Here is a 17,029-nt window from a genome sequence, read left to right on the forward strand (position 1 = left end):
GTTAATTGTGCTGGATTGTGCTGTCTGTGAATTTATTTATCGGAGGTCCCATTGAACTTACCTGAAACCATTTTCATCAATATAATGCAATGACCAGACGTGCCAAACGTGCATTTACCTGCTTATGAAATAATTATTTTAGTAAATCTTTATTCAAACTTTCTACCATCAGACATTCCGATCTTCTAGAAAGTTGTATACATTTTAATATACAGATTTACTGCACGATGCCTTCTTTATAAGAAGTGCACTACTGCCCTCTAGTGTTAAAAGATTTCACTGTGATTAATCCCAACCATATTTCTCAGCTCAGCCATTATGACCTAAATTATTTACTGAAGTTCCCCCAGGGAATTAAAGCAGCTAATGCTCTAACCCCTATAAATATAATCAATAATTTAATCTATTCAATATTCATCAGTTTTCAGCTCACTGTGACCTTACAGTCACACTATACCAGCCGGGGATCAAAAAATATAACAGCCGAGAATTAATGTAGCGTTTTAACAGTATTGACCCCGATTCATTTAACATTACTATAACAATACACTTTCTGGGTCATTATCTATGTAATAAAGCTCAAGTCATTACTTTTGTGATTTACTTTTTTCTAGATATAAAAATGATCCTAGAACTAGGGCTGGGCATAGATTAATCTCATACAAAATAAAAGTTTTTTTTGCATAACATACAAGTTTGTGTTGTGTGTAATTATTATGTATACATAAATACATACACATTCATGTATGCATTTAAGAAAGATTTACATGTGTATATATATTTATTTATATTTTTATATATTCTATATTATATATAAATAAAAAAAGATATATAAATAAAACATTTCTTAAATATATATATATATGTATGTATGTATGTATGTATGTATGTATGTGTGTGTGGTTAAATATACATAATATTTACACACAGCACAAACTCATATATTATGCAAAAAAATACTTTTATTTTGTATTAGATTAATCTAGGCCCAGCCCTACCTAGAACATTTAGTTAAAATATACTTTTGGTATCTTTAAAGTCATGTAAAATATTGAAATGACACAAATTAAGCTTTGATGCTCCAAATCTCATTTTTATAGATTATAAGACTTTAGTCTGTATTTTACAGATAGGCGCACATATATTAAAAAGTGCCTCTAGCCCCTCCCCAAGCATCTGTAATCAAATTACTTTAATTGAATCCATAAAACTTCAATTCTCTTTTCTCGTTTCAAACTTTAAGAAATAAATGCATGTAGAGTCATTTTCTCTGTTTATTGTTGGTGAATATATTCATATGAGAAATAAAACTTGTAACTGTTCATAGTTGATTCAGATGTGCATATGCTACTGATTTAATGAAAAAAACTATTCGAAAGGTAAATAAACAGTGTCCAGACAAACTGATTTGCCTGCAGTACAATAAGAGGAACGCTGGTCATTTCCCCGGAGCAGGTGTCTGTTCAAACAAAAAGCAGTGTTTCTCTTATTGATTTCTCTCTGCTGTTTCCCACCAAACAAAAACTCCTGGATTTGACCCCAGACGTTTGCGCTGAATAGCAATGAGTCCGTGGTGAATCAGTTGTCATTTCTCTCACAGAGATCATGCGTGGCTCCGAGCTCTTACTGGGGTCCCGGGCGCTCAGACAGCTTTCTTCAACAATCACTCAGCCACATTTCCACACAAAACGTAAAAACTGATAGCAGCAGTCAAATGGAAATCATATACATTTCGTATTCTATTTAGAAGTGGTTAGAAAATATCATGCTGTTTTTGTCACACTCCTTCATGCAGAGTATGTGTCGGGGTCTTCAAACCAACAAATCCAACTTCTGGAAATCCCAAATAGAAATACTTCTGTTTCTCATACCTACTCTGTTAAATCAAGTCGTTAGTGTACAACGTTAGCCATTTATAAGATAGCACGGTTTAGTTTTTAACTCTCCCCCTTTTTGATGTAGCTCCAAATCCGGTTTGTTGTCAGAGAATCTACGATAGAAAGACAACACAAGGTTAGAAAAATACAACAGTACTATGGTAAAACCATCATTTTGTTTGAAAGGAAACAGTTTTATCACAGTCTATACAACAGTAAAGTCCCCCTAAAGTTGACCATTTAATCACTTAACTCTTTCCCTGCCATTGACGAGATAACTCACCAATTAAGAGAATAACGAGAATTTTCCGCAATACCGCTATTATCCACCAGGTGGCAACTTCCACAACTTATACAACCCGGAAGTAACACCTCACGTGAAAGAGAAAGAACTCCGTGTATGTTTTAAAGATCGCTCTGCATCTGATCTCTATCAAAAGTCCTTCACAAAAATGCAATTATCTCAGCTTTTTGCTCAAAATTGGGTGTTTTTGAAGAAACCTACCCATATTTGAGAGGTGATAAAAAGAGAAATAATGAAGGTAGGATGAAACGGGGTTTTTTGTTTAAAAGCAGAGGGTCTGTTCTTTATTTGATATATTGTTTGTTTATATATTTAAAGAAGAACATTTTCTGCAAGGCATTAAGCTTTTGTGAAAATCGTGAAAAATGCTGGCACTGGCTGGCAACTTTTTTTTAAAACGCTGGTGGGGAAAGAGTTAAAACTCATCTTTAAAGGGACACTCCGCTTTTTTGAAAATATGCTCATTTTCCAGCTCCCCTAAAGTTTAACCTATGATTTTCACAGTTTTGGCATCCATTCAGCCAATCTCCGGGTCTGGCAGTACCACTTTTAACATAGCTTAGCATAATCCATTGAATCTGATTAGACCATTAGCATCGCGCTCAATAATAACCAAAGAGTTTTGATATTTTTCCTATTTAAAACTTCTACATCGTGTCCTAAGACAATGATATTACACAGCACTCAAAAATAGTCCTCAGCTATTGAAAGTTACCAAGAGGACTATTTTTTTGCGGGCACTGCATAATATCACTACGCCTGCTGCAGTCATGTTACAACAGCAAAGTCCTTGATTATTACATCAGAATGAGAATATAGTCCTAGCCATTATCGGCCTAGAAAATCACAACTTTTAATTTTCCGTTGGTCTTAGTACACAATGTAACTGCAGAAGAGTCAAGTTTTAAATAGGAAAAATATCAAAACTCTTTGGTTATTATTGAGCACGATGCTAATGGTCTAGTCAGATTCAGTGAATTATGCTAAGCTATGCTAAAAGTGGTACCACCAGACCCAGAGATCAGCTGAATGGATGCCAAAACTGTGAAAATCAAATGTTTAACTCTAGGGGAGCTGGAAAATGAGCATATTTTCAAAAAAAAAAAGTGTAGTGTCACTTTAAGCATCGTAATATCATGTGTAAAAGTGTCACAGTAATTTCTTTATGCTTTAAAACAGCTTGAGTGAACAACACCCTTGCTTCATTTAGTATATGCAAATTAGTCTACTCAATTCCACAGCTTAGACCATAGATATAAATCTGCCACTAGATGCTACATTCTGTAGTTTTTTAGACAAATAACTGCTACGTCCGGTTTCACACAATGCATGTGAACTGCACGTTTAAAGCACACATTTTTGGGGGCGCTGATGTTAACGGGTTAGAGCAATAGCATGCGGCAAGTAAGAAATAATTGACGACAGCAGTTTAATTCAAAGGACCGGAGACAAATTTTCTCTTTATACCACAGTTACCACAAACATTGCTCTGGTGCCTATAGAGGGTATGCATTGACGTCACTTTTCCACGTGACCACGCAGGAACTCGCCCCGTCGAGTGGCAAATGTTCAACAAAATGGCTGCTTTTCATAGCGGCTGCTGCGAAAATACCAGTAAAACTGACTATTTTCAGCTCAAATTGAATTTAGTTGGACTTGATAGCAGAGGTGGACAATACTTAATTACATTAGTTACATTTTCCAAGCATCTGTGCTTTATTAGGGTGTTTGTATTGGTAAAAATGTTACTTCACTACATTCTTAAGCATATAATCATATTGTGTATTCTTTAATATTGCATATTAAAATTTATTTAATACTTGATTACATTAAAATTGTGTACTTTTACTTGAGTAAAAGTTCGTTAATGTACTTAAATATTCAATGTAAAACAAAAACTTGTATTTATGAAATGTAAAAGCGTAAAAATTATGATAATATGCTTTGGAATGTATGTTTCCCAAAAAAAAAACACAGATAAAAACAAATACTTGAAAAAAAATATGTAAACCTCTGCTTGATAGTGACCCTAGCAACTTGTCAACCCACCTGTGGTCTGTGGACGTTGGCATGAACTATTTACTTCTCCTTTCTGTGTTTTTTTTGTCAGTCTGTAAAACAATAGCTCTGAATTCTTGTTAATCTGTTTAGTACAGTCTATCGCACAACAGCTTTTTCCCATTTCGATGCGTTTTCACAGTTTTTTCGCTGATTTCACACTGTACACAAATGCTGCCGCTCTGTCTTTTGCCACTCAGTGGGCGTAACCGCAGAAGCTTTCGCCGAAGGTGACATCACGTGCATACCCTCTATTTTAAGACATTTGACAGGTCAGGTGAGTGTTTATCAAAAAATAACGCATTTTTCAACCAACCAGAATAATGCTTTCAACAGACCTGTCGTATAAAAAAACAATAGAGCATCTTCAGCCATGCTTATGTGTAACAACACTCTTCAGCCATGACTTTATTGTTTAAAAACAGTGATGAACAGCCATCCAGCCTCTGTGTTTTGTCATATTAGCGGTGCAAGGCAGAGGATCAATAAAAAAGCTACTTGTCAGCATGACATACTAAGCATTGATGGGGAAAAATGTCAAAAGTGGACATGGACGCCCAAGGCATCTCTGTCACCCTTATTTGAGGATGAGAGGTTAATGGTTAATATCGCCTGCCCGTGCCAAATGCTGTTACCAAGGACACAGGACAGACATCTTAATTGTTTCTCCAACCTCAAACGCACCCCATCACCGCTCAACCGGGCAAACCTTGAGGTGAGACCGGGAAGACCTCATTTCCAACCTTGCCGTGGCTTTCATATTTCATTCTCCCACCCTGGGATTTCTCTCATTGATTTCTCATTTATCCAAATACTCTATGGCTAAATCTTTCTGGGAATTGTGCACATGTCGTAACATTTTGAGATTTTCATAAGTGATGGCGCTAAAGATTTCCCAACAACGTCTGTAATCCCATGTAGTGGTATGGAAAAACGTATTACTGGTGTGTTTCGTGTCGTAAAATAAAAACGTGAAAACATCTGTAGCTTGTGATAACCCAAAAAAAAACCCTTTCTATAAAGCAGATCCTGTTTGCCAGAGAGCTTCTGGATAGCAAAGACTGTTTATGAGGTTAAGATGTGAAACACTCACCAAAACACGACCTTTGATCTTGTCCGTATGCCTGCCGCACCCCCGCGTGCCATTTTCTGATGGTTCCTCATGTGTAACCCCAGATGCCTCTGCTTTCTGAAGCCCTTGCCACAGACGCTGCAGACCAGCATGGACTGCATGGCTTTACCTCTCGTGTCATCGTGCTTTACTTGCGTTTTACTGCTAACCGTCTTCTTACCCTCGGCCGTTGCACGACGTGCGTTTGGCAGCAGGTTCCTGCGCGTCAGATACGGAGAACTGTGGCTGGGGTGGACCTTCGTTTCATGGCGACCCTGATCTTTGGTCTCCGTTTTGTTCAACACGGCCTCGGCTGGCGTCTTGATGGTGCTGTTGTCCAGCGACTGAGAGATCCTGCTCAGGTAGGCGGACTTCTTCTTGTGAAATTCTGAGAGATGCCTCACGACATCTCTCTTGCGGCGAGTCTTGTAGCGGCAAAGCGGGCAGCAGTAAAACTTGACGAAGAAGTCGGTGCCGTTGTCCGTGTGGAGCTCGATGTGCTTCGCCAGGTTCTGCTCCGAGCTGAAGGTCCGTCTGCAGAGCTTGCAGAAACGCGTCTTCAAGTCAAAGCCCATGGAGTATATGGGCTTCCATGGGATTTTGTTCTCCTCTCTGGGACTCTTCTGACTTTCGCTAGATGAGCTACTGTTAGCGCCTGGACTCTCTGGAGGCTTTCCGTTGGTTATTTTCGTGGGTTCGGCGCAGTCAGAGGTGATGATCTTGTGAACGGTCCGCAGGTGTCTCTGAAGGTGACCTCGAACTTTGTATGTTCTGTTACAGAGGAGGCATCTGCAGGGGGATGAGTCTTCTTCGGTTCTCTCCTCAGATGAGAGCTGATTGTCCTGATGCTGCTGCTCAGATATCACAGCATCTTCTGCGGTCTGGCTTAATTTCCCTTCTTCCTCAATGCGATGATCTTCTTCTTCATTCATGCTGATGTCGTCCGTGTTTGGTTGATGGTGACTCCAGCCGTCTGTACTGGTGTGGTTGGGGCTCTGGGATGAAGGTGGCAGGTCTTTCTCTGTAGACAGATACTGAAAAACTGCATTCTGGTTACCATCAATGGGCTCCAGTCTGAGAAAATATTCCTGCTTATCTGAGCGAGGATAGATGGCCTCCAAAAGCTCTTTGATGTTTTTGCCTTCTGCAAAAGAGTCTAAGACACAAACAAGAAACAGATCCATGATAAAAATCAACTCATGTAAATAACAGCTTGATTCGCTGTGATAAAACTCATTGTCTTAATGGTTATTTAATTGTAACGGCTTTCATCAGAAGCATTAACACATTAACTTATGAACACCCATCAACGATTCAGTAATTTGCAACTGAGGTAAGCCAATCAAATTTAAAGGATAACACCACAGTTTTTCAATATTTTACTATGTTCTTACCTCAACTTAGATTAATTAGTACATACCTTATTTTTTCAATGTGTGCACTTAATCTTTGTACAGCGTGTTGTGAATGTGTTAGCATTTAGCCTAGCCCCATTCATTCCTTAGGATCCAAACAGGGATGAATTTAGAAGCCACCAAACACTTCAATGTTTTCCATTTTTAAAGACTGTTACATGAGTAGTTACACGAGTAAGTATGGTGGCACAAAATAAAACGTGGCTTTTTTAAGTGGATAAAAAATGAGAACTATATTGTATGGCGGAAGAGCACTTGGTTTGCAGCACTTTGACCTCGGCGCGCAGTTACATCGTCAATATTACTGCACCCGAAGTGAGTTTAATCCGCTAAAAAAATCGTCACATTTTATTTTGTGCCACCATACTTACTCGTGTAACTACTCATGTAACAGTCTTTAAATAGGAAAAACATGGAAGTGTTTGGTGGCTTCTAAATTCATCCCTGTTTGGATCCTAAGGAATGAATGGGGCTAGGCTAAATGCTAACACATTCACGAGGCGCCGTACAAAGATTAGTGCACGCATTGAATAAAGATTATAAAGATATTAATTCAGCTAAGTTGAGGTAAGATCATAGTAAAATATTGAACAACTGTGGTGTTTTCCTTTAACACAATTCTTAAAGGTACAGTAGCAAAAAAGTTAATGGTTTCAATTCCAGGGAACAAACATGCAGATCAAACGTACAATTTGTAAATGTAGTCAGACAGTGTATAGAAATTGACGTAAATTATGTAAACCATGACTGACTTATTAGCAACATTAACTAACAGGGCAACAATAAGTAACTTCAGAAAAATATAAGCTAGCTTTGATCATATTTCACATTTAGGCATTTGCAATTACATAAAACCAACAGAATCAACACATCAACCCTGAACGCCTTCATTAAAACTGAAGGATCTCGGTTAACTCAACATTGCTCTCTTGAGAACAGAAGACAATCTCAAACAGTTTGTTTTACTAACCCTCAGATTCAGGATGTCTGGGGAGACAATAAACCTCCTTGTGTTTGATCAGATTGGGAAGACCACGGAAGAGACTGCGACAGAGTTTACATTCAAAGATCGTGTCCACTTCTTTCAGGAGGATGTGTTTTAACTGTGCAGTACCTGCGAACAGACACAAGAGGACAGCGATGACACTTACTGTCAACTCCATGCATTCTTCACATGATTCTACAGGATCATAAAGAGAGGAAGGGTGTGTGAAGAGTTTGGTTCCAAAACGCAATAAATCTATTTAGACTAATTTCGACAAGATGAAAATCACTATTTTCTGTTACAAACTTTCACATTAGAGCTGTTATCGGGCCTTAAAAGTTAGGCCTGAAATGACCAAAGCCCGACAGAATTCTGCCCGAACCCGAAAGTACATTTTGATTGACAGCTTTTTAAAAGCCCGAACCTGTTTACAGCCCGACATTATTTAAATGGGCGCACGTACACAGCTTTTGTCAAGAATGAGTAATTTACACAGGTTTTAACATTATTTATTTATGACTAACTAGGCTACACGCCACTTGGTTGAAACAAAGAATTAAAATAAGTCATCTGTAACATCGTAACATCTCACTCTAAATAGGCCTATGCAATACACTCTAAATAGGCCAACATGCCAATAAAAATTATTATTTCTTAACGAATTAAATAAAGATAATACATTCTGAATGAAGATGGGTATTTGGCAATAATAAAATTAAGATAAAGGCTCTGCGGGATTTGCTTCGGCATTTCTCTCCATTAATGCCAACATTAGTCTATATCCTCTGTCTAAATTATGTATTTAAGACTCAATAAATATTTAGTTATACATTGAAAAACCTTTACTCACCAAGATTAGCTTACATGTTTTTGTTATAAGGAAAATGATTAAATCCACTGCTTCAGTGCGATCCTGTGCTTACTGATAGTGCATCCAGCAGCATTGAACTTGACCGCTCATTTACTGCGCAAAGCCGGAGCGCAAGCCCGAGCCCGTGTAAAATGTTAGAAATGAAGCCCGAACCCGTCGGGTCCCAACAGGTCCCGTCGGGTTCGGTCAAAGATCTTCAGCTCTATTTCACATAGCATCTTTAGGTTATAATAACATTAAAAATTCAAACCCACATTTGATTTTCAAAGATTTATTATAAAAACTTTTTTTTCCCGCAAAATGCAATAAATCTATTTAATTAATATATAAATGTGCATTCATCTTTGCCATGTTTTATTCATTTAGTTGACTAGTGGTATAGACTGTTTTATCGGACGCACGTGCATTAACGCGATACGTGTCTGGTTCGAACTTTACTTCCGGTTTCAGTTTTTTTAATGGTCTGACTAGTTGCTAAACTGAACTCTTGAACAATACCTCGTCGAAAATAACAAATGTTTTGGTTTTCTACGTAATCTACGTGTTGTTTCTGTTGCTTGTTATATAAATAAACAATGTTTAAAGTACATGTTGTTATTTATTCTTAGCGAAGTTTACCGGAAGTTACGTGTTGACAACGAAAGCCGCTTGTTTATGTTGTTACTGCTGAAACCATCTATACAATGATTAAAAAAAATAAACATTAATGGCATTAAAAAAAACACTTACTTTGTCATATTAAGAACACTGTCGTTGCTGCGTCTTCCTTGGGATGTTGTCGCTGAACTTTTTTGTCAGCGATCAGCTGTAAAATGTTTTGGTCCTGCTCGATTTTTGTTGACTTCGAGTAAAATAATGAAAAGTTTTCCATAAGATCCCCTGATGTCAATGTGTTAGCATGATGCTGTCGTGTGAGTACAAGCAACAGCCGGCTAGGATTCTGTGTGTATGCTGTCATTGTTGTTTACAATGCGTGGAATTTTGCGCTGTGATTTGTTGAGCAGATTCTGCAGAGGAGGACTGGCGTTTATCGCATTTTCAGAAAAAAGGGAGAAAAGATGACAGAATAACACGACGGATATCGGATTTTGCGTAAAATTAAGAATTGACTTTTTAAGACTGACCTGATATGAACCTTTTTTTAAAATGGCGTTTATCGCGTTTTGGAACCAACTCTTTATGTGATGCAATATACGGTACCTGTGCGAAAGCATTCGATAATCTGTTGGATTCCAGATTTGGAGGTTTCCAGTGGTCTCTGGAGCAGAGGAGGATCCCCAACTTCTGTTGAGTTGACTGCAACACAGCACATTTCAGTCAAATATATTATGCATGCTTTGGCTTGCATCGGGGCGGAAAGTTTCCAGTAAATTTTCAAAAAACTTTCCATGGGAACTTAATGTGGGGAATTTTGGAAATATTCAAAATTGGAAACTTAACAGGAATTTATGGTAATTTGGGAAACTATATCATATACAACACATAAATAAACATTTTGTTTTGGTCATAAGTAGACATGCATGCAAGGTAATACTTTTTTTTTTGTCCTGACTGATTTTATTGCAAGTAGAACTTTAATTGATTACCACAAAAGCATAATAAACATTATTATAATAGTGCTAGTTTACATCCAGGGGGTGTGGCCTCAATGGCCCTTCAGTAAGCAGTGTGCTGTGTGCATGTGACTGAGGAAGGTGCAGGGTAGACATTCAACTAAAACTGCATTAAATCTTGTGGTTTTAAACAAAATTATGCCGCAAGATTTTTTTAAACTACAACTACAAGGCAACTTTTTTTAAATTCCCAGTTTATTCCCACTGAAAGTTTCCAGCATTAAAATTCCCAGAATTTTGCAATCCTATGCATGCTACCTCTACCATGTATTTACCATGTAGATGGATTGATATTTTATTAATCCCATGTGAGACGATATATTGCATAACCTGCTTAACACAACACTGAAAGTTTGAATAAATGAATGAATGAATAGCTTTATTTCGAACATGTAATAAAAAAGTAAAACAAAACAAAAAAATCATAATAACAATTATACTTTTTTTCTTTTCTCTATTTAAAATGGAAAACAAGAAAACAGTTTTAACTTATACATGTCCAAAAAGGAGTAGGAAGAAGCATAAGCTTATTTAATCCTACCCCTTCTCCACTACTTTTTAATTGAAAATCATCTGTGTGCGTACACGTAAGCACTGGAGCGCGCTGCGACGCTTTGATAGCATTTAGCTTAGCCCCATTCATTCAATGGTACCAAACAGAGATAAAGTTAGAAGTGACCAAACACATCAACGTTTTTCCTATTTAATACGAGTAGTTATACGAGCAAGTTTGGTGGTACAAAATAAAACGTAGCGCTTTTCTAAGCGGATTTAAAAGAGGAACTATATTTTATGGCGTAATAGCACTTTTGGGAGTACTTCGACTCGCCTGAAAAGTCCGCTCCCCTTCTCACTCTCATAATGGGAGAGGGAGGGTGTTACTGTGCCGTGTCGAAGTACTCCCAAAAGTGCTATTACGCCATAAAATATAGTTCCTCTTTTAAATCCGCTTAGAAAAGCGCTACGTTTTATTTTGTACCAGCAAACTTGCTCGTATAACTACTCGTCTTAAATAGGAAAAACGTTGATGTGTTTGGTCACTTCTAACTTTATCTCTAAATGGTACCATTGAATGAATGGGGCTAAGCTAAATGCTATCGAAGTGTCGCAGCGCGCTCCAGCGCTTACTATACGCACACAGATGATAGAGGGATGTATCAACAATTCTTAGTTAAGGTAATAACATATTTTAATATTGAAAATGAGTAGACTATTCCTTTAAACTCACCTCTTATATTATAGCTCCCTTCTCTATTAAAAAAAGTTGTTGAATATTGCCAGGGTATCACTCAGGTGAAAAACAAACTGAAAATGTAGTAATGAATGCATTTGTAATGACGTGTCTATGATAAGTTGAGCTGTTATGGTTTCAGGTATAAGGTCATTATTCAGATAGCTATTATAATGCAACTTATTATCACCTCGACAGTCTATTAGACAGCATTACCTCTTAAAAACTCATTATCCTAAAACAATGCCCGTGTTTTTATTTTTCAATGATATAAGTGATATCCATTTACAGTCTCATCTTCAGCTTGCTAACCAAGACTTTATTAAAGTATAAATTATTGATGCCTTCTGAAAACGTCTACCTCTGAAACAAAGGTTTTGATTTAATACAGCTTCACTTTCCGAGGAATGCACCTGATAGCATCTCTTCTGTTCGGTACATGGATGTCAATATTTAAACTGAAGACTAAGCCATGTAACCTGTGGGGCTATTACAGAGATGAGTGGTGTTTGCAAAAGCATGGCTACTAGATTGACAATAGAGACAAGATTATAGAGGATAATCGTTTGACTTTTACTTTAGCCCTACAAACAAAAAACTCCAATCATCTGTGGCGATACGAGCCTATAAAGCATCAGATAAAGAGATGATGCTGATGGATTTATAACTGGACAAGCAAGCTTTGCTTTGAACGGCCCTGAGAGACTCGCCTTATATAAGAGATGTTTAATGGCCTTGTGAGGGAATAGCTGGAAGCTTGTTTTGTGGCATACACGCGAGTCAGTACATGTATGTATTCTCATTTAACTTTAAGGTCAGGGGGTGGGGCGTGAGCCGCGTGACCTCTCCTCTTTAGGGGCTTAGAGACTTTGGTGACCCCTACTGAGTGAGCAACAATAGCTGGCAGTGGAGGAAACTGCTGTAATCTTCTCTGACCCTCTCGGACCTCTGGCTGTCAGGAAAGATCAGTCAGGATCAAGCGCTATTGAAATGCATTCACTGCTGTTGGGATTTTTCTCTCCTTACGGAGGATACTGACGTGAGTTTGTTGGTGCTTAAATTAACATTTCTAATAGTACAACAGACTCAAGAAAATCAGAAGCTTACCCAAAGTCTTGCTTGCGTGGTCCGGTCCAGGCACGACGGCCTCATCTGTGAGGTCATCAGTCTGACAAGACTTCTCATTGGCCGGCATCGCGCAGGCTTCGGATATGGGTTCCTCCATTTCCAGTCGCTTTAAACAGGCCTCTGTAAACAGATCAATACTCTTATCAAGATTCAAGACTTTCTACAGTGTTCCTGTAGCTCAGTTGGTTAAATAATGCATTAGCCAGTTTAATGTAAATACAGCATCATTGTCTGGTCATTCGCACTGTTATTCAAATGCACCATTAGATGTCAATGCATTGTAATGATGCATGAGATCACAGCCCAGCCCTGTATAATCACTTACAAAGTGACACGGGTATACCACTGATCTAACTAAACTTAATCTGTGAGACAGTATTATAGTTTGGGTAAAAAAAGTTTCTTTATATAGAGTTAGTGTGAGCAGTGTGTCCTCTGCTGCCCTCTGCTGGAGCTCAAATTATGAAGTCAAATGAAAGTTAAAGGCATTCCTCTGATCCTTCACTAAAACACGCTGGGTTATTTTCAACCCATCCGCCAGCATTTGGTGTAACAGGGAGAGATTCAGCCACTGGGTTAAATGAACCCATAAAATGTTTATATTTGACCCAACAATGGGTTAAAAAAACAAGCCAGCTATTTGGCTTCAAATTAAAACACTGAGTTCTTTGATTTTTGACCCAACGATGGGTTAAAAATCACAGTGTACATTTAGCTATTTATGTGATGTTTATAATGAAGTTGCATCAAAGACTTAAAAATGATATGTATACATGCCAAACAGTAACAAATATACAGAGAAACAAGTTAGACAAGTTACAATTTCAGTTTACCAGTTACTCTCATGGAGTAACACCAAATGGACTTGACCTTTTAATGATTGACTAGAACTTCAAAACTTAAAAATTAAAAATAAAACTTCAGTCATCAGTCGATGGCTAATCTGAATATCAATGTAAACATGAATGGTGCTTTTGGTCCTTGTAAAGTCACCTTACCTAGTCACCTTCACGTGAGGTCAAGTGAACTTATTTGACTAACTTTTGCAAAACATCCAATTAAATTTAACTTCTATAGCACTTTGCAAAGCAGCTTTACACAAAATACAGTTTTGAGCCATGAATCTTCTCAACCTTTTTTTACTTTAAGGCACATGTCCACAACAATATTTGTGGGCTTTGGAATAACCAGAAATGTGTATTTGTCATAAAAATAACAAAATAGATTGCTTTTTATTTGTTTTAGCTTATTTTAATGCTTGTTTAGTCTTATGTTATATCATCTTGAGGCCCTCTTGTAAGTTTTTTGAGGCCCCGGACCCCTGGTTTAGAACATATAGTAGAAATGTCAGTATAGAAATATATGGCTACGAAATAATAGAAAACAAAAAAAAGTACACAAAATGAACAATATCCAGTTTTGATATGTAACAGCACATAAAAGTGTATCATTTTATATCTGCGTGAGTCCGGTCGGCGTGAACCGTGTAGAAAATCACCTACGTCGGGTTATTCTGGCGTCACGCGACAATGCGTTGCGTCACATCCGCGCATTTAATGACAACAACAACAACTCTTAACGATGACGGGTGACTGTATGCTTAATGTATAAAACGAAGTGATTTTAACCTGCATGTAACCCAACTGGACACACTGTTGTAAGTTAGTTTTGAGATAGCAAGCGTGCGCAAAACACGTGACGCGTCTATATGACACTTTATAAGTATTTGCATCTGTTTTAAAAGCAAAATAAACTCATTCTTACGAAACGACCCGATTATTTCATTATTTCTGAAATCTCCTGGGCATTGCTGTACCTGTCGTCTATAAAATAAAGTGTTAAACTACAAAAAAAGAAACACAACAAACTACAAAACTCAACGCGCTTTAGCTAACAGACCTGGTGCGTGGCGTAAAAGCGGACTGACACCGTCGAAAAAGCATGAAATATATCAATAAATACACAAAAAAAACTTTACGACCCATTAACACAGACTGAAACAACGAAACGCTGATGCGCGAGTCTGAGACCGCCGCGCTTCGCTCCCGGTTGCGCGCGGCGCTGGAGAGCCTTCCGCCTTTGCGCGCGCTCTCCTAACTTACATTTGACGCAGATCTCAATGAAACGACAGATAATACTAACCCTAACAGTTACTTTAATCCAACATACTAGCTAGAAAGCAGTAAAACGGCACGATGAGTCGAAACCGAGCCGTCTTTTTAACCACAGACACGACAAGAGCACCATGACGCCATTTTCTGTCGCGCTCGGGAAGGAAACGCAACGCTTTTACGCGTTTAAAACACACTCAAAGCAGTAAATCACAGACAGTCAGGATTAAATAAACGTCTCTTACGTTGTTTTTGACGGATAGCACGCGCAGATTTCGTGTGTATGAGCTTCAGGACTGCGTTACGCCTCCAAACGCTTCAGTGAGACTCCGGTAGCAGCAGCAGCACATGCACTGTTGTCTATCAGCGTGCTGGAACCTAATGGTTAAAGATCTGGGCAGGTCACTTAAGGGTTGTGGGTTCGAACCCCATACGTGTCGATACCTCAGCACAACCGTTACGTTTACCATTACACTCGTTCAGTCCAAGTTATTAGTTTATGAAGTTAGTTGTAAATCACTTTGTTTGTACAGAAGGCATAACTAACTCAAAAGTTATGACTCAAACCAAATGCCAATACAAATATGGTTTAAGTTTTCATGACTCAAACCAAATGCCAATACAAATATGGTTTAAGTTTTCATAGAATGCAAAGTGCATTTCAGAGATAGTTTGGCACAAGATAGCGATAACGCATTCCACTACCTATAACGTTTAACTACAAGGCTAAATGTTTGTTATTCGTTTCATATTTGTACGTTTTTTTATTTAAAAAATATCTGAATGCTCTGAGGTTTTAGTAAAACATTTAAGTAAAATACCTCATAACCTTTCTGCTTTTATGAATACATATGAATTGGTATGTAACTACAAACACCTAACACGTCCATATTAATAAGGTTACACAGATAGCCTACTTACAAAACTGCATAAAGACAGACGCGAATATATTCAAATATTACACAGAAAATAGCTTCTAATACAGGATACTAAGTGATATGAGAATGATTAATAATCTAACTTGAAGTAACTTACCCTGACGTCAGGTGCTGGGTCGTTGCGTTGCTAGGATACCGCCACCCGAGATTCGCGCGCCAAAATTCATTTATGCAAGCACGTGTGTATCTGTTGTTTAACAGCTCGTGCACGTCTAGAAGGTCGCGCACAACTCTGCAGAGATAGATAGATAGATAGATAGATAGATAGATAGATAGATAGATAGATAGATAGATAGATAGATAGATAGATAGATAGATAGATAGATAGATAGATAGATAGATAGATAGATAGATAGATAGAGCAGATAGAGCAGATAGAGCAGATAGATAGTTAGAGCAGATAGATAGATAGAGCAGATAGATAGACAGATACAGCAAATAGATACACTGAAAAAAATAAAGGGCTGGATATAGTGCATCATTTTTGCATCCACTTTTTTAAGTAAATCCAGCATATTATTTTTCAGTGTAAATAGACAGATAAATAGAGCAGATAGATAGATAGACAGCAGATATGCAGATAGATAGATAGATAGATAGATAGATAGATAGATAGATAGATAGATAGATAGATAGATAGATAGATAGATAGATAGATAGATAGATAGATAGAGCTGATAGATAGAGCAGATCGATAGATAAATAGAGCTACAGAGCAGATAGACAGATATATAGAGCCAGTGTTGGGGAAAGTTATTTTTAAAAGTAATGCATTAAAATATTTATTTACTCCCCCAAAAAGTACTTATTGCATTACTTAGTTACTTTTTATGAAAAGTATAGTTGCGTTACTTTGTTACTTTTGCATTACTTTTTCTTACTTGGCTGAGGCTTGATCTCTTTCAGCCGTTGCAGGTGTTTTTCTAAAAGAGTAGTTCTGCATTCAGAAATTGCATATTTCTTTTGCAAAAATGCCCAGTCTGGCCTGCCATCTCCGTTTCTGACTCGATCTGTTTCTGCTCAGGCACGCACGCAAAGACTGCCTAATTCTACGTGACTTTGTTCAGTTTAATTCAGTACATTTCCAAAAAATATCCAATTAACTAAACTAAAATGTAACTTGCAGTACTTTTTTAAAAAAGTAACTCAAATATTAATGTGTACATTTATAAAGTAATGCGTTACTTTACTCGTTACTTCAGAAAAGTAATATTACGTAATGCACGTTATACAGACAGATAGAGAAGATATAAAGATATACAGAACAGATAGAGTAGATAGACAGATATATAGAGCAGATAGACAGATAGATAGAGCAGATAGACAGATATATAGAGTAGATAGACAGCTAGATAGAGCAGATAGACAAATATATAGTGCAGATAGA

At 37.5% G+C, this 17,029-nt stretch overlaps 1 protein-coding gene across 3 annotated transcripts; it reads right to left on the bottom strand.

Annotated features, from left to right (window-relative positions):
• Positions 1-1,256: 1,256 nt before the first annotated feature.
• On the bottom strand, positions 1,257-15,865 carry znf800b (zinc finger protein 800b). 3 transcript variants are annotated; one of them, XM_055191138.2, is made up of 6 exons: positions 15,740-15,865; positions 12,573-12,713; positions 9,822-9,917; positions 7,736-7,879; positions 5,333-6,506; positions 1,257-1,990 (listed from the first exon to the last, which is right to left on the bottom strand). In XM_055191138.2, coding segments are annotated over exons 2-6 (1,533 nt in total). In that variant the 5' UTR covers positions 12,691-12,713; positions 15,740-15,865; the 3' UTR covers positions 1,257-1,989. The 3 variants fall into 3 exon arrangements, with proteins under 3 accessions (XP_055047113.2, XP_055047114.2, XP_055047112.2); XM_055191139.2 differs by lacking the exon at positions 15,740-15,865 and adding an exon at positions 15,626-15,644; XM_055191137.2 differs by lacking the exon at positions 15,740-15,865 and adding an exon at positions 14,950-15,112.
• Positions 15,866-17,029: the final 1,164 nt, after the last annotated feature.

The sequence above is a fragment of the Misgurnus anguillicaudatus genome, chromosome 1 (genome assembly GCF_027580225.2).
Source record: "Misgurnus anguillicaudatus chromosome 1, ASM2758022v2, whole genome shotgun sequence".
NCBI lineage: Eukaryota > Metazoa > Chordata > Actinopteri > Cypriniformes > Cobitidae > Misgurnus > Misgurnus anguillicaudatus.